At 44.4% G+C, this 18926-nt stretch overlaps 1 protein-coding gene across 7 annotated transcripts in view; it reads right to left on the reverse strand.

The window, feature by feature from the left end:
• Nucleotides 2–18926, reverse strand: part of USP49 (ubiquitin specific peptidase 49) — a 75737-nt gene continuing 56812 nt past the window's right edge. For 5 of the 7 annotated variants that reach the window (XM_021098677.1, XM_021098680.1, XM_021098681.1 and 2 more), the window contains 5 exons: nt 15133–16498; nt 12394–12598; nt 7900–8008; nt 7186–7391; nt 2–6265 (listed from right to left, as the gene is read on the reverse strand). In XM_021098677.1, the coding sequence (XP_020954336.1) occupies nt 6075–6265; nt 7186–7391; nt 7900–8008; nt 12394–12598; nt 15133–16470 (2049 nt within the window). In that variant the 5' untranslated portion in view covers nt 16471–16498 and the 3' untranslated portion in view covers nt 2–6074. Of the gene's footprint in view, nt 6266–7185; nt 7392–7899; nt 8009–12393; nt 12599–15132; nt 17894–18926 lie in introns of those variants that run through there. The other 2 variants (XM_021098683.1, XM_021098682.1) reach the window with 2 other exon arrangements.

The raw sequence follows: 18926 nt of genomic DNA on the forward strand, positions 1-18926 counted from the left end.
AGCCATTTTATTCTTTTAATAAGAAACTTCGGCTTACAAAAACAAGGTGTAAAAAGTCAAGATTTACAAAAATCATAAAAACATGATTTCTATTTCACACTGAGACAGGAACAAGTCCCAAACATGAATTGTAACAGAGGTGGTTTGCTTCATATTAAAAGAAAAAAAGAAACAAACTGTAGCCACCATACACTGATGTTAACATAGGATGAAGCTTATCATTGAGGAATTTCCATTTTTGAGCAGTGCTAAGGGAAGAAGCCATTTTGGTGTTGCATAGCATTTTAGTGCACCAGGTGGGTTCTCCAGGCACCAGGGAGGCATTGTGGCTGTAATACAGTGGGGTATGAGGGCAGTGATGTGCAGGTGGAGGCAAAGTGTGAGTAAGCCTGGGCAGTGGACACTGAAGTGACACTGCTTGAGGAAGCTGCTTCTTTCACAAGGAAATAGATGTTTTTTGACCCTACAGTGGTAGTGCCACTGTCCAGTAGTTTGGGCTTCTTTGGAAATGGTATATGTACGGAGCTGGCATGGAAAGAATCATGTAGGCTTAGAAGAGTGTGGACATTGAGATAGGCTCCCCTTGGCAATTTCTTCTAGTTGATTTGCTCTACTAGGTATTTAAAAAATACACACTGCCTTTCTGTGCCAAGTCTCCTATGGAACTGGTGTGGGATTAAAGGACATGAATTGGAAAGGAAGGTCAGTATAAATGCACCACAGAGGCCTTATTGTTACAGTTGACAGATGTTTTCTCTAGCAATCTGTTTGTTAAAGGTAGTTAGGATAAAATAGTCCTTTTTGACCCTGCCGGCATAAATCTGGTTAAGAAAGCTGTTAGAGCATTCAATTATTTTTACGTGTTAAAAAAAAAGCACCATTCTCTTAGCACTAATCAGGTCCCATCTGTTAGGAGGAAGGTGTTTGAGCTTATGTGAATTTAGGCCAGTGGCTGGCTTAACACGAAGGCAGGATTGTTTTAAGAGTCTATGTGGGGACCACAGATGCTTTGACAGGTTTAGATCCTACTGGATTGTTGAGATGAGGAAAGGTAACATAAATGAAGCAAAGCTTACGTTTGAGGCCATCACCTGCCAAATGGTGACCAGGAAGGCTACTCTTAAGCCATAACATAGACACTAAGCCTCTTCAGCCTGCATCAGACCACAGCTGAGCCTAGAAATACCAGCACCTCCTGTTCTTTATAGGAATAAAACTTACATCCTTGAAGTCTGCTACCTGATTTGCTCATCATCAGGAATAGTTCTATTTGATAAATATTTTCAAAGCTAAAAATGGAGATCTGGCCAAAATTAAAGTCATGGCAGTTTCTAAAAGCCTAATTCAAATTTCACTCAAAATTTAATGTTTTAGCTTCAAATAACTATTGGTTGGTTTATAAAGCCATAAAGCTGGTAAGGTAAAGTTTCATTAAAACTGGCTTAATTCCTGAACGTGATGAGAATTTAGCAGATAAAACTATCAAATCTACTATTTCCCAAAATTTTGATGAACAATCGATTTTATAAATGAAAGTACTGGCTTTCACATTTCAACACATAACATTTCTCCTCAAGGGAAGTCAGTTTTACATCCTGTCATATGAAGTTTAGCCCAGGCTAGGTAACACATTATGAAATTCTCTCACACTACCAGTCAGATTTGAAATGGGAACATACCAGCGGAAGGAAATATTGAAAGAGTCCGTAAAAATGACCGTTCATCTCAGTGCTCTAGTAGCTATGGTGTATTGAGAGCAATGTGTGGGCTGAACAAGTACGCAGTGGTTAAATCAAAGCCCTAGACCAAGACAATGGTTAATTTAAACGTGGAAATTATAAACTAAACTCAGAGTCACGTTTAAAAGGTGCTTTCAGCTTTAGTGCTAACTTAAAAAAGAATCTGAACCACTGGGGAGATGCATACTTACCAGGTAAAAAAAACTTAAGTGGCCATGGGAGCTTTTATTCCAAAGATACATCCTCCTCACCTAATTAGGCTGAGGGACCCAATTATCAAATGTGCTTCAAGTGGTGAGCTTTTTAAAGTGGTGAAGTCCCACAAGCTCAGTGGAAACCTAAAGGTAAAAGGAACATGCTGTGTGAACAGCCCTGCAGGTGTGCTGGGCAGGTTCTTTGAGCCTTTTTTGCGTGTTATACAGTGCACAGGCTTGCCTTACAGTCTAAATGTTCACATAGAGGGGATTGTGTTCTAGATGGCTTCCTGAAATTTTGTGCAAAAGAACTTCAGAACTAATGAAGGTACCACTTCAGGAGGAACCTTTTTTGTTTGACTTCTACCATAAGTTGCCCAGCATTAGAAAAACTAAAAGACCCTTTTCTGAACACTTGTGCTCTCCCAACCAGCTGGAAAAGTGACCCCTCTACTCATAAGATAGAACCCCAGAGAGGGATCCAGTATATGTTTAGGAAGGGGCAGCCCTCCCAGCCTGATTCTAAAAGGCCTGAGTTAATGTTTGGAACATAAAAGGGGTGGTGGAAAAGAATGGGGTACACAATCTGCCTTGAAAAGAAGACATTTGATGAATAATAAAATACAGAGGTTTTGGACATTACAGTAAAATTTCCAAACTTGCTGGTAAGAACAATTTGCTTTCACACACAAGATATGAAACGTTTTTCAAAACTCTGATACCAAGTGTCCTTTACACTATACAGACCCATTTGCCACTTGAAATGATAAGGAATCCTTTCCCTTAAGCTTTTCAATCCCATGCAAACCATAATTGGGTACAAGGCACCAAAATTTATGAATTGTATAAAATTAGTTCACAAAGCTTTATCAGTAAGTAAAACAAATTCCATTTCTCCCTCCCTGCCCACCCCATCCCACCCCAAACACCCAACCAAGTTTTCATTCTGCACTACTGTCAGCCTCTCTCGGGTTTATGCTGGGGCTGGCCAGGGCCATGCCTCACTGCCGGCCAACCCATCTCATTCGTTCTTGCGCTTGGTGGAACTATAAGCATAGCCAGAGTGAGGAACTCATACAATCATTGACTCTAGAAGCCTTGCCATTAAAAACAAAAATAAACTCTGCTATTGAGTCCATAGGACACATTAACACTTCTATAGTTTCCGATTTTATTCGTGACATTTTAAGAGATGTCTGGAAATTCTTTATAGTGTGGCACTGCCCCCATCAGCCTGAGAGGGACTGAGGTCTGCCCACCATTTAATAAGAACTTCAGTTTGTGGCCGTCGAGGGCATTCTAACTTTTTTTTTTTACACTAGCATGGATGCTCATCTCAGAGGCAACCACAAGTATGAGGGTCAAGCTAGATTGAGGTAAAATCCTTTTTGAGGGCCAGGGTGCATTCATCTTGGCTGGCTACAGCAGAAAGTAAACACACCAGCCATCTACAAAGGGTTCCTAGAATGGGACTCTTGTCTGGGAGAGTAGCAGGCTGGTAAGGTTCAGTTAGGAGATCTTGGGTTTGATTTGGCAGCATCTAGGCAATTTCTACCTGGTTCTTATTTTCTTTTTAGAATGTTTCAACTTAAAGTAAGATGCAACTAAGAAATTCATCTACTTCCAATACGTAAATAAATTAAAGGCAAAGGGACATTTCCCTCACAACAGCCATTGGCTTATGCAGCAGGAAATTCTTTTCTTTAATAAAAATCTCCATAAATACTACTCAACAGCGTCTAGTGCTGCTGCCTCTGGGTACCTGAGGTGTCTGTCTGTGACTGCAGGGGCACCTTCAAGTGTGTGCAGCTCATCGAGGATTCTGATACTGTTTTCTATTCCAACTCATTTTAAACGATTTTATTAATTTGATACAATGGGTGCTCAGCTAAGTTAAGCACTTTTTTTTTTTACAAAGTCCTTAATCTGCTTAATAAGCCTTAATATTTGGTATAAAACTATTATTAAAAATTAAATTTTAAGACCTTTTAATTTTCCATTAAATGTGTACTTTTCTTAAGCATCTCCCCCAGACAGTCTGAGGGGTGAAGCAGATGCTCTGTCAGTACTTTAAGTTCCCTTTTTCTAGAATAATAAATAATAGCATTCAATGGTAGACAAGGTACAATTTATATTTTCCTTTTCTTTTTACTCTCAGTTTGTTTTGAGTCAGTGGGCTTTTCTATTGCCACAAATAGCTGTCACCAATCATGCGGACTTAAAAACATAGATCTAGAGAATACAGCTTCACATCAGAGCCTCTGGCAGCATGGGCAGCTGCGACACTTTAAAACAGTGTCCAGACGAGGGTAAGCCCAGGCCAAGCTTGTACAAAGAAGCCTGCAGTAGACAATACAAACCAAATAGCATAAAAAATGCCATACGCTATCGCTTCCAAATAAAAGCTAAATATTACAGAAACCTCACAGTGTTGGAAAAAGCAAGTTTAATTTAAAATATAGTTACTCCCCTTCTTTATCAGGGTGAGCCATTTTCTGTCTGATTTCCTCCAAGTCTCAGTGCTGTCTGGCAGGTCCTATGGGAGAATTCATCTCAAAAGAGGTCAACAGCAAATGCTACAGATCTGCTTGGGAAATGTAGTCCCTCAATGTTGCTAAAGCTACGACCCTCATTCTTCAGCCTCTTTTTTCCCAACTTCCCACCCCTCCCCAAGCTCCCTTCACATGTATTCTCTTCAGGTGGCAAAGTGTACTTCTACCTGAATTGAAATATGAATATGACACACTCAGTCAAAAGATGAGCATTCAGAGTGACGGGCCGAGGCGGGCTGCAGCATTCCCACAGTGAGAGTTATGGTTTGCTTTCACTTTTACTAGAGAATCTAAGCGAAGGATTGAGAAGGAAATTCAGTGGTGCCTGATGGGACAGAGGGTTTCCATCTGGGCAGTTTTCATGCCACTTAGAAACTGACCCAGTTTAAAAAGACAAATATTTCACTAGCTCTGGAGTTGAAGATAGGGCACTCTTGCTTTTCTCTGTGATGGACTGAGTGAAGGTGGGGTAAAGAAGCAGTAGGGATTAGCAGATGTGGGAGGAAACAGGCCAGGGCCATCAGCAATAAACTGTTCGGACATAGGAGGCAGACTCCTAAGCCTTAGAAAAGCAAAGTCTCCCACACCTTGTGAACAGGAATGGTCTGGCCCTCCAGGGGCAAGATATAAAGCTGCATGCTGCACCAAGGTAAGCACAGGTAACTGGCATTTAGATAAATCCTGGACAACCAGCTACCCCCACTCCGCACCCCCAACCGAGTTCAGAGAAAGCTCCAGAACTGACCTAAAGTCACCTTAAACCAAACTATGTGCATGCCCTCGACCTGAACCAGGGATCTACTACAGAACTGGGGAGGCAAGAGTGCCCTTCACCTCACCATACCACAGAGAGTTGTCATGCTTCCCACGTGGACTGCTCCTTCTTTAGAATGAAGGGACAGCCATGCCAGTCTCAGAGGATGTGGAAAGGTTAAATGACAGCAGCAGCCAGGGAGGGTGTGACACAGGAAAAACCTCATTTTGCATGGAGAAATTTGTTCCATGCATCTCATTCCACTCTTCAGCTGCCACCCCCTAAAAAAGGAAGTCTGTGTTTTCAACCCTTGAGGACTACTTCTTTGTAGGAGCAAATCCTTAGATTTTGCCTCCCCCCTTGGAACCAATCCTATCCAGCAAGTTGCTGACCCAGGGCCCCTCCTGATGTGCTCTGTCAAGGGCTGCTCACATCAGGAGGCTTCTGGTGCTGCAAGGAGTCCTGATGAGCAAGGGAATCACATAGGAGAGGAAAAACAAAACAAAACAAAACAAAAAAAACAAGGCTGGATAAGACCAGTTTACTCCCTCTTTCCTCCACCCAGATCCCTCTATATTCAAAAGCAACTGATGAGTCTTCATAGAAGTTACTCCTTTTGATTTGTTTTCTCAAAGGAGGGAATTTCTAAACCCATTTAAAAGAAAGTGACGACAAATTTTATGATAGGACATGAGTCACTTGGCACCTGCGCTCTAGACCCAGTGAGGCAAACCGAGTGTATCTGTTCCTGCAGTAAACCTTATTTCCTATAGAGGAAGGATGTACAGACACCAGTAGTTTAAAAGCAAGCCAGTCCTTGATACATGCCTCCCATTCAGGGGAAGGTCCGTGGTCTGCCCTCATTGTTGTTGCTGGACTGCACCTGAGTTTGGAGTTGGGTTTCTGAGAATCTTGCATTGCCCTGAACTGTTCTTTGAGTGTAAAAAAGGATGTAGGCTTGAGTTTTGCACACTTCCTCGACACTGCATACATTCAGCTTTGAGTCATTGCAGTGGACCCAAAAACCTAGGAAACCAAATGAAAGAAAGAGAAAATGACTACCCAGCTTATATTTCCAATCAGCAGGCAAATGAGATGAAGAAAGGGAGAGAGGAGCTCTGAATCGAGCCAGCCTTTGATTGTTGGTGATATAGGAAGAGACAAGTAAATGGAACCAACAGACTTCCCTGAAACCACTGGTTTCAACCCCACAAACCCCACCGCAGTACTTTTACAGTATCAACTGACTGTAATTTTTGTCCTCATTTCATTCAGGCTTTTTCACTGCCCCCTAGGGCCTTCTACAAAGATAGGAGACTCGGGGCTGAGGGATGGGAAGAGAAGGAGGAGGAGAGGGGACATATAAGTAGAGAACTGTTGTGGGACTGAAAACACCTGCAGCCCACCTGCCTCAGCGCAGCAGCTGAAAGGCTCTGCTCTGGGGAACAGGGACCGAAAGCTCTTTGGGAAGGGCCCTTGAATCCCTACACCTCCCACGGTAAGGGAAGTAGTACAGACAGAGTAAGTGTTCAGTCAGTGTCCTCGGCTTTACTATGAGCGGAGGCTAGTGAGATTCATACAGTAACTTCATGACGTTGGGTAGGTCATACTGTTTCTGCAAAACCAAGAAGGAAACTGAGGTCTGCAGCAGAAGTGTTAACAATAATAACCTCTAGTGTTAACTGACTGTTAGGTGCTAGGCAGCGTGTTAGGTGCTAGGCAGCGTGTTCGGTGCTTTTACATGTTAGTTCCTGTCAATTCCTAGAACAATCTCATATTGTTACTTAGTGATATATCCAAAATTTGAATCCATCTTTCATCATTCTTTCCACTGGATTTTAATGTATGAAATATCCCTGTATAGGTGAAATAAAAAGAAAGGAATGAAATGTGGACAAACCAACCCTTTTCCGTGTCCCCCGCCCCACAGAGTAAAGCGCACGCACCTCCCTCTGTGTTGTAGCAATAGGCTGTGTAGTGTCCTGAGCCAAACCCTTTCCCGTGATGCATGACCACCGCGGAGAGATCATAGGCAAAGGTCTCTTTGTCAAGAGAGGAGAGCATGTCCCTGCAGCAGTAAGGTTCCATGGTTAATACCTGGTCAAAGACGACATGGACCCCAATCTTCTCTCGGTGATTACGGCCAGACCACCTAGAACATGGATACGAATCTCTTACTAGTAAGAAATGGCATGTGTGATCATACGTAGACAGAGGTAAAACAGGGAACTGAAAAAATTTAACCTTCTGGATTTGCTTTGTCCAACAATAACACAGTAGTGACCAATGTTCATGTGTATTTCCTGTGAATGTTCCACAATATTCTCTGAAACTAGAAAGCCCTAAACAAGAAATTCAGGGAATACTTTTTTTGTAGTTTACCTCCTGCCCTCTTTTCACAGATTTTCTCATACTGTATTCTGAAAATGACTCTATATAAGCCCAAGTGAGGCTAGAAAATCTTTAAGCACAGATGCCCAGGGCAGGCTAGCTGATGAAACAGGGCCATGAGAGCAGAAGCCCAGGCCTGGCCGTACACTCCATGGAAAGCAGCAGGTCTCCAGGGAACAGGCTTCTCCCAGCACCTCCCCTTGCCAGAGCCTTGGAAGCAGCTATTCCCACAGCTCACAGCCACCTGGGACACCCCAGAGCAAGCTCACCTGAATCTTTTAAGGTGCAGCCGGAGGACCTGAGGTAGTCTGTAGATCATTAACTGCTTTCTAGCTTCACTCAGAACAAGGGGTTTTGGATTGGATTTTCGTCGTTTGCCTATATGGTTGGGGAAGGTATAAGACATAGATTGTGAGGAGGCTTATTCTTTCCTAGTTATGGCAGAGATGGTGACTTGCCATTCCATATGCATTCTTAATTCTCAGTATTTAAACCTCAGTTTTCTTTGGGGCAGCAATGTGAAGACTGACTCAGTTTTAAGGTGCATCCTTTGTCCTTCCCACTGTTTGCAACTGCTGGAATTCCTCTTGGCCCATAAGATAACCTTAAGAATGGAAACCTTGAACTTGGATAATAAAGTTGAAAGATGCCAAGAACTTGGGTCCCTAGTGACCATGCAGCTACCATGGCAACCCCTGAATGTCCTTTGACTTCTTTTATATAAGAGGGAAGAATAATTACATCTCATTTTAAATCATGATTATTTGAGTTAATGTATCCTGAAATATCTACTTTCAAATTTTTGCATCAGCAACTTCCAAAGTTGATAGGGGTTGAGGATGGTACACTCCTGATAGTATGGCTTTATTAACAATATTACAGAAAGTCACATGCACATAGAGTAGACGCATATGTTAGGGTTCTGTGCCTCTATATATAATTTAGAGCTTATAATTTAAATTATGATCTAATATCACTTTAAAAATCTTTTGTTTTCATCAGGTAGGTCTAACTCTATTTCCTGCTCACAGCTAATTGTACACTATTAGACAAGTCGTTCAAAACTCTAAACTCCAGTTACCTTTCCTGTGAAATGGGGAATAATGCATATGTTTCAGGCTTAGGAAAAAGGTAAGAGAAGATGGATTACTAAAGGACAGTGTATTTACTTATTTTTTAATTTACTTTATTTCATTTTATTTTTATTTTTTTGTCTTTTTGTCTTTTTAGGGCCTTAGCTGCGGCATATGGAGGTTCCCACGCTAAGGGTTGAATGGGAGCTGTAGCCGCCAGCCTACGCCATAGCCACAGCAATGCCAGATCTGAGTAGTGTCTGTGACCTGCACCACAGCTCAGGACAATGCCAGATCCTTAACCCACTGAGGAAGGCCAGGGATCAAACCCACAACCTCGTGGTTCCTAGTCAGATTCATTTCCGCTGTGCCATGACAGGAACTCCCGAGGACAGTGTATTTAAATAGATTTTTTCCCCCGTGTGATTTGCTTGTGGCCTATACAAATATTTAGAAAAGAAACTTTAAGGGGGAGGGAGTGGGAGGGATCGGGAGCTTGGGTTTATCAGACACAACTTAGAATAGATTTACAAGGAGATCCTGCTGAGTAGCATTGAGAACTTTGTCTAGATACTCATGTTGTAACAGAACAAAGGGTGGGGAGAAAAATGTAATTGTAATGTACACATGTAAGGATAACTTGATTCCCCTTGCTGTACAGTGGGAAAATAAAAAAAAATTATAAAAATAAAAAAATATATATATATATTAAAAAAAAAAAGAAAAGAAACTTTGCTGGTTTTATATCCTATTTTCTTTCTTTCTTTTTTTTTTGCTTTTTTAGGGCCGCACCCACAGCATATGGAAGTTCCCAGGCTGGGGATCAAGTAGGAGCTACAGCTGCCAGCCTATGCCACAGCCACAGCAATGCTAGATCCAAGCCACATCTGTGACCTACACCACAGCTCATGGCAATGCTGGATCCCCGACCCACTGAGCAAGGCCAGGGATCAAACTCACTTGCTCATAGATACTGGTTGGATTTGCCTCCGCTTAGCCACAACAGGAACTCCCTGTCCTACCTATTTTCTGAAACACATTTCTTGGTAGCAAGACACTGCTAGATATACAGGACAAGGCTGACAGGCTGGCCAAGTTCACCCAGCTCAAAGCAGAACCAGTGCTTGAGATTCCAATTTTGCTTCTAAAGCTACTGAATTGTGGGCGCAATAAAGTTCTCTTAATTTCCACCAGAAGCCTCCTCTATAACCATTTACTGATGACTGCTCTGTTATATTAATTAAATCGGTGAATGGATGGGAATATAAAATTAGTGGTCCACTGTGGTGCCTGCTAATTGTCTTTGAGCTGTTGATATCATGGTCTCAGTGTCTGAAGAGCCTGGCATTTGATTCAAAGTCCTGACTGCACCATTCATGAAAGGTAGTGAATCACAGCCAGATGCTGCATCACAGAGCTTTCTGTGACAATAGGATATGGAGTTGTTGCTTCTCATAATAGATTGCAGCAGCTAGACTCCAGCTTCTTCTAGGGCTGGCAGTCGTGATATGTGAGGGCATGAGCAGAAAGAGAATTCAGAGGGCCCTGGCTTTATTTTACATTCCTATTCACCAGCAGATTTTTGAAAATTACTGCAGCTCTGCCTGGGAATCCTGGCAGTGACTGCCACTCTCAGCAGAGGGAGTATGTGAGCTAAGATGAAGACAATATAGAATCTGGCTTTGTTTCCCTAAAATGAAATTCACAAAGAGAAAGAAATTACTGATTCAATTGAGATTGATCATCCGTTCTATCTCCATTTGATTAAGCTGTCCACACTGAGAGGTAGAAGACTGATAATTTTGAAACTTCACAAGCACAAGGTCAGTGATCTTTTTCCTTCACCATAGCTTTCCTTTCCTGTTACTATTTGAGCTTGCCTAGAGTATTACTTTAAATGGGCACAACTGGCAACCAGAAAAACAGTCCTTTCTTGCAAAAATAAATACAGGTATTTTTTGCCTAATCTATCTGGTCCGAGAATGATGAAGTTAAAGCTGTTAACATTCTTCTGTTCCTTATAATAAAAAAGCTTTATGGATCACTATTTTAAAACAAACAGATACTGTTCTAATGAGATAATTTGCCAATACCTTTATATCTTGACATCAAACAGGACAGATGAGTCTAGAGTTAACCAACAGCACTTCAAATTTTGTTTTAAAATGGCAAAATGATACCAGGTGTGACTTGAATTTTGTCCTGATTCTTCAGAGAGAACAGGTTTCCCACAATTTACTATGTCTTTTAAAAGATCATATGCGGAGTTCCCGTTGTGGGGCAGCGGAAATAAATCTGACTAGGAACCATGAGGTTACGGGTTCGATTCCAGGCCTTGCCCAGTGGGTTGGGGATCCAGCATTGCTGTGAGCTGTGGTGTAGGTCGCAGACGTGGCTCGGATCTGGTGTTGCTATGGCTGTGGTGTAGGCTAGCAGCTGTAGCTCCGATTAGACCCCTAGCCTGGGAACCTCCATATGTTGCAGGTGTGGCTCTAAGAAGACAAAAAATAAAAATAAATAAATAAATAAGACCATGTGCAAAAATATTAAAAGGGCTATCATAGGATTGTTCCCAAAACTTGTAGTGCAAACTATATGAATGCAAATTGATTTCTGATCTCTGCACAATCTATTCATCATAGTTTCCAAATGTCTATATGCCAACCAACCCAGATATCAGCTTCCAAGTATTCGCTCTGCATTTCCTCTGGCCATGCTGGGTTAGCAAAAACATTGTTAGTGTGGCAAGATATGGGGTGGGGGTTGGTGGGGGAGGCTGCAAAAGATGCCCATAGAGCCATGTCGAAAAAATTCCACTTTGCAATTAAAGCCGAGATAGAAAAATATTTCCTTAGGAGTTCCTGTTGTGGCGCAGTGGTTAACGAATCCGACTAGGAACCATGAGGTTGCGGGTTTGATCCCTGGCCTTGCTCAGTGGGTTAAGGATCCGGCGTTGCCATGAGCTGTGGCGTAGGTTGCAGATGCGGCTTGGATCCCGCGTTGCTGTGGCTCTGGCGTAGGCCGGTGGCTACAGCTCCGATTAGACTCCTAGCCTGGGAACCTCCATATGCCGCGAGAGTGGCCCAAGAAATGGCAAAAAGACAAAAAAAAAAAAAAAAAAATTTCCTTAGACCCCTTCCAAGACATGAACCTATCAGGCATGTGAAAAAACAAACAAATGCAGAAAATAACTATGAAGCTGCCACAGAGCAATGCACCATATGACTTGGTTGCTTGGTCTCATTGTACCCATCCTTAGCATCACTTCTGACTGACTGTAAATCTACAAATTCAAGACAAAAGCACACTGTTCTGATACCACAACCTCAAACAGGCTATGCTGCCTGAATCGAGACTAAATAAGAACCATCAGACTCTGTATGCATGAATTTAAGCAGGACACCTGTATACTGTGAAGCTAAATACTCACATTCTTGGAGTCCCCATTTCATGATCCCTACTAACGTCAGTCACAGCAGGAGTCTAAGGAGACCCAACTCCTAGGTTTTGTTTTGTTTTTTAATATATAACGTGCATATGCTTATTTTCAGGAAAATAGAAAAAAATCTTTAAAAGATTCTTTAGAACCACTCAATATTTCAGTGTTACTCTTAACTAAAAGGGCAAATGAAACACCTTAAACCCATGTTCCAGTTAACCCCCCTCCCGCCCCCCGCCCCCAGCACTCACTGTTACACTGGTCACAAGCGTAGATTCTCCCTTCCAGGGCCTCTGTCTCTGTGAACTTGGCCAGCATCTCAGTGAGCAGGCACTCTGTCTGATTCAAAGGGACAAACCCCTTTTCAATGCAGTGATAGCGCTCAGGGAATTCCAGGGACAGATCCCAAAAGGGTTCAATGGTATTGGATTTGTAATTGCATGATATACATGTGACCTAGAATGAAAAGATTGGTTTATATGTTAAAACTTGCATGCTTCCCACATGCATTTTTGCTAGCTTAATACAAGACACATAACAACCAAAACTAAGTGTATAGTTTTCCAAAAAAAACCTAACTGTAATATTAAAATTACTTTAAGGGAATTACAGCATGTTACTTATTCTGGTATTTCTTTCTTTTTTTTTAAAATTATATATTTATTTATTTATTTATTTATTTTTTGTCTTTTTGCCATTTCTTGGGCCGCTCCCGCGGCATATGGAGGTTCCCATCAGGGGTTGAATCAGAGCTGTAGCTGCCAGCCTACGCCAGAGCCACAGCAACGTGGGATCCAAGCAGCGTCTGTGACCTACACCACAGCTCACGGCAACGCCGGATTGTTAACCCACTGAGCAAGGCCAGGAATCGAACCTGCAACCTCATGGTTCCTAGTTGGAGTCTTTAACCACTGCGCCACAACGGGAACTCCTATTTATTTATTTTTTGTCTTTTTGTAGCTATTTCTTGGGCCGCTCCTGCGGCATATGGAGGTTCCCAGGCTAGGGGTCCAATCGGAGCTGCAGCCACCTGCCTACGCCAGAGCCACAGCAACGCGGGATCCGAGCCGCATCTGCAACCTACACCACAGCTCACGGCAACGCTGGATCGTTAACTCACTGAGCAAGGGCAGGGACCGAACCCGCAACCTCATGGTTCCTAGTCGGATTCGTTAACCACTGCGCCACGACGGGAACTCCGGTATTTCTTTTTTTTTTGCTTTTTAGGGCTGCGCCCATGGCATAAGAAGGTTCCCAGGCTAGGGGGTTGAGGGGTCTAGTTGGAGCTGCAGCTGCTGACCTAGGCCGAGGCCACAGCAACACCAGATCAAAGCTACGTCTGTGACATGTACCACAGCTCATGGCAACACGGGATCCTTAACCTACTGAGTGAGGCCAGGGATTGAGGCCTCCCTAGTGTCCGCATCCTCATGGACACTAGTTGGGTTCATTATGGCTGAGCCACGATGGGAACTCCTCCGGTATGTATTGCTAATTGTGATGCTAGCTGGAACTGGAAAACCACACAGCCCAGAAATCATCACCTACTCCTTTCTCCTCTCCCAAGGCAATGCTCTACCATTCAATGCTGCAGTATTACAGGTGGAAGTTACCGTGGAGTCATTCAAGGCTTCAGTCTGATGGAGAATTTGCAGACTCCTGTCTGCTCCTCTCAGCCTCATACTCCTTTCTCCTCCAGACTTTGCTTTTCCAAGTCCAACTTGCCTCTCTTTTTGCCCTGTTTGCATCCCTACGCTGATCCCTGAGTCCCAAGAGCCTCAAAGTACCTTGTGATTAGACTTCCTCACCCACTATACCCATCCCAGATGCACCCTTCTTCCTACACATCCTTAAGGGGGTAGAAGAAGTGCTGAGAGATAGTCTTCTTTCACATGCTGAAAAAAGCCTAAATAAGCTTTCTCTTCCGGTCCCACTCATCATTGTCTTAAAACCCTAAATACCTAGACACAAAACCTCAGTAGCACAGTGTAGAGGTTTTACCTGAATCTCTTAATCTGCCCACCGTTTAAACTCTCTAAACATTCTTTCTGTATATTTTCACAAAGCCTTGTCTATGATCTTTACTCATGCCCTTATCTGGCTACAGATCCAGGGAATGACAGGTAATAGGGAACAGGAGGCAGGCTTGGCTTAGGCCTTTGGCAGCCTCTTAACTACCTCCCTTCTTTGTGTGTAAAGAATGCCTTGGAAAAGAGTTCCCGCTGTGGCACAGTGGGTTAAGAATCTGATTGCAGTTGTTCCAGTTGCCACAGAGGCGCAGCAGTGAGGTAAAGGATCCAGCATTGCCGCAACTGTGGTATAAATTGCAGCTGTTGCTCAGATTCAATCCCTGGCCTGGGAATCTCCATATGCCATGGGTAGGGCCATTAAAAAAAAAAAAAAAAAAAAAAAAAAAAAAAAAAAGGAGTTCCTGTCATGGCTCAGTGGTTAATGAATCCGACTAGGAACCATGAGTATGTGGGTTCAATCCCTGGCCTCACTCAGTGGGTTAAGGATCTGGCATGGTTGTGAGCTGTGGTGTAGGTCGAAGACTCAGCTTGGATCCTGCATTGCTATGGCTGTGGTGTAGGCCAGCAGCTGTAGCTCTGATTCAACCCCAAGCCTGGGACCCTTCATATGCCTTGGGTGTGCCCCCCCCCAAAAAAAAAGAATGCATCAGAAGAGTGCTCTTTCAAACAACTATGGAACCAAGGTTTAGGCAAACCCTTTAATTTCCTAAAAATGATCAAAGGACGGCATGCCAACAACAGGTACTTAATTATAACAGTGGGAATATTATATTACCTGTGTCATCATTAAAGGTTAATTACATTTACTGAAAGTGAAGTGATATGGCAAGTTAAAAAACTGCCTGGTTAGAGACAGGAGGCAAGTTCACTTACAACAATCTGGGGGAGGCCCTCACAGGAAGCCTACCAACCCACCTCCAGTGTGGTGGGCAGTCATAACTGGGCGGGGCACACACACACCTGACTGAGTAGCTGCCCGTGAAATATGGTGTTCACCACCTTTAAGACCTGCTTGGTGAGCTTCCTCTGGGAGAAGGGGATGAGGATCCGGCGTGTGGTGCCCTCGGACTCGAGTTCCTGCTGCACTTTGTGCAACAGCTCACAAAGAAACTCCTGCGCATCCTGCTGGTCGTAGCCTCTGAAGGCGGGGATCAGGCTCCACACGGAGTGAAGCATGGCGAAGGGCGACACCAGGGCCCACTTCCCGGACCACATGACACGGAAGAGGGTGTGCAGTTCGTGGCAGAGGGAGATGTGCTTCGAGCTGGGCTCCTTGTTCTGAATGAGTTCGAGGCTCCTGCTTAGGGAGGCCCCGCCGTTCAAGCAGAGGCCTTCGCGTTCGCAGGTCTCGGCCCCGTCGCTCCTGGGCGACAACTCGGTGGCCGAGCTGCTGGCCAGTCTGCCTGTGAGCGGGGCCTTGCCGTTGGCCGCCCTGGGAAACAGCTGTTCCGTCTTGGACGGGTCGAGGTTCAGGAAGCACTCGCGGAACTTGCGCAGGTGGCTGAGCACCTGCAGGATGGAGTTCATGTAGCAGGTGTTACCCAGGTTGCGCAGGCCCGTGACGCCCGGGGCCATGGCGGGCGCGCGGCGCGGGACGGGGCGGGGCCCGGCGGGTGCGCGCGGGGCGGGTGCGCGCGGCGCGGCGGCGCGGGGCGCGTGCAGCAGCAGGCGCGCGCTCTTGCGCGGAGGGGCGCTGGCCAGCTCCTCCAGCAGCCGCCGCTTCACCTCGCGTCGCCGCTGCCGCGCCGCCTCCTTCTTGCGCTCCAGCGCCTCCTCCCGCCGTCGCTGCTCCAGCTTGGCCTGGCCCCGCGAGCTCTTCTCGAACCAGAGCCGCAGCGTCCTGGCCAGCAGGCGCTGGCGCCGGTACCACAGAGCCGTGAGCATCTGCGGCTGTCCCTGAGGGGCGCGCTGCGGCGGGACGGCGTCCTCGCCAGAGGCCATGGACCGCAGCGTCCGCCCGCGCCTCAGCGGCAGGTCCTGCGTCTGGCCCCTGACCGCCAAGAGGGAGCTTCTCAGCAGCTTCAGGTCCCCCTCCGGGTTGTCGTTGAGCACGTAGTCCTTACACAGGTAGCAGAACACGTAGAGATCCCGGACCTCCATGGCTAGCGGGTGTCCGGTCTCTTCGAAGTGTTTGAGGGCGTGATCCTCGATGTAGCGGCCACAGGCCACGTGCGAGCACTTGAGACAAGCCCACACGGACTCGGTGGTGGCGCACTCCCGGCAGCACCACTTCTGAGGGTTCAGGATGGAATGGTCCTGGGCGAGCCGCAACCGCCCTACATGTTTGCATCTATCCATGTCTTATAGAAGTCTCCACTCGTTCAACCTGGCACGATAAGGGGCCCCAGAAGAGAAGAGAGAGAAAACTTTCAGCAAAATATTTTCCTAGAAAAAGGCTAGCAACCGGCATTTCCCACTCAACATGCGTTAGTTTTCAATTCAAAACTGGTTCCTTTGGAAGGATGTTTAAAAAAAGAGAGAAAAACAGCAATTTTGGCATACATTGGGAATCACAGGACAGTTAAATTCCTTAAAAAGGAAGAAGCATAAAATTATAACGAGAAGGCTTGGCACCAATGTGAAACTTTGCATTTTCTAAGCCTGTTTTAATTATTGAATATCAGCTAATTTTTATGTAAGGCTGATGTGGAAATGTCATTATCCTTATTCCACATTGCACCCAACTGGCCACCAGGGGAAAGAAACCTGTATTCCGAACCATCTCTGAATTGATGATGTCTTGGAAGTGAAAGCCTCTCTGTCTCACACTGACAAGATCTTGGCTATATGCAGAAAGGGACGAGGGAGAGGGAAGGAGAGGAGAAAAACATAGTGTTTCACATACCAGTAGGAGACCTTGAAATGAAAGGCAATCTCAGGTCAGTTTCAATGTATTTAAAAGCAGAGATAAGATATGGCAAAGGTAAGAAAAAGTCCTCTGCAGTACAGAGGATGATTTTTATTTTCTTGAGTCCAAAGATTCTGGCTAAGGAGGTAGAGGGAGCATCAATCTAACATTTTATTTGTCTGCTGGAGGCTGAATGTTTGTGCCCCATTCATATGCTAAAATATTAACCCTGAGGTGACAGAATTAGGAGCTGGGCCTTTGGGAGGTGCTGAGGTTATGAATGGGTTGCCCCTCTTAGGATGAGCCCTCAAGAATGGGATTAGTTCCTTTATAAAAAGAGCTCACTCACCCCTTCCACTGTGTGAGGACACAGTGAAAAGCCAGCCATATGGCTATGAACTAGGAAGTCCTTACCAGATACAGAATCTGGTGCCATGATCGGACTTCCCAGCCTCCAGAACTGTGAGAAATAAATGTTTGTTATTTATAAGCTACCCGAGTCTATGGTATTTTTGATATAGCCACCTTGAGGGACTAAGACAAAGTGTCTTTGTCAAAAGAACATTTACATCTTGTAGAAAGGATGGGAAAATGTTTACCATCATAACTGAAAAAATAGTTAACTACAGAATTAGATAAATCTGACTTGTAGGTTAAGAGGTGTGGTGGCTATGTAACCAAACTACCAGTTTAGTATGTAACCAAACTACAAAGACAAAAGGAAAAAAGCACACCTTCTGGATGATATATGTGAAAATGCCTTTTAATGTTAAAAACATTGGTGGGAGTTCCTTGGTGGCTCAGCGGGTTAAGGACCCAGCATTGTCAGTGCTGTGCAATAAGCAATTTTTCCAAAGGAAAGCAGCTATTTTATTTTTTATTTTTTGTCTCTTTAGGGTCATACCTGTGGCATAATGGAGGTTCCGAGGCTAGGGGTTGAATTGAGCTGCAGCCGCTGGCCTACACCACAGCCACAACAATACCAGAACTGAGCTGCTTCTGTGACCTACACCACAGCTCATGGCAACGCCGGATCCTTAAACCACTGAATGAGGCCAGCGATTGAACCCGAGGCCTCATGGATACTAGTCGGATTTGCTAACCACTGAGCCAGGATGGGAACTCCCAAAAGAGGCTATTTTGAATGAAAGGCAGTTCCTCTTATAAAGTGGATTTCCTTCACTCCCATTTCTTCTCCACTTTCATTTCTCTGAGTAAATACAGTTCTGTGACTGTGGGGTCACCCAAAGAACTTCTAAATCCAGTGCCCTCTGAGTTGGAAAACCTTTAGTTGGTTTTCCAGATGCCTTTTTTGGTTTGGTCCTATTTACTAAAACAAATATGCCACAGGACCAAACCAAAGATCTTCCCCATTTTTAAACTGCCCATTCCAGCAGGCAGAGGCCATGTCCCTATATTAGAAACCCTTAAATCATACAAAGGAAAGTGGAGTTCCTGTTGTGGCTCAGCGGTAACGAACCCGACTAATATCCATGAGGACACAGACCTGGCCTCACTCATTGAGGATCCCTGGCCTCACCCAGTGGGTTAAGGATCCGGAGTTGCTGTAAACTGTGGTATAGGTCGCAGATGTGGCTCAGTTCTGGTGTTGCTGTGGCTCCAATTCCACCCTTAGCCTGGGAACTTCCATATGCTGTAGGTGCAGACCAAAAAAGAAAAAAAAAAAAAAAAAGTCATACAAAGGAAGGTAACCTAGATTATCTTCCATCAAGTCAGATCATGCTTTTCCTTTGAGTACTGTCAGGATTTAGTTTCTACTATATTATTTTTCTAATTATTGACTTGTTGCTAGGTGACCTTTAAGTCATTTCTTAAATGTGTTTATCCATTTCCTAAATAGATATAATCTCTTTCAGAGAGGAGATCATGTGTTATATCTCTTCTT

This window comes from Sus scrofa, chromosome 7 (genome assembly GCF_000003025.6).
Source record: "Sus scrofa isolate TJ Tabasco breed Duroc chromosome 7, Sscrofa11.1, whole genome shotgun sequence".
Taxonomy (NCBI): Eukaryota; Metazoa; Chordata; class Mammalia; order Artiodactyla; family Suidae; genus Sus; species Sus scrofa.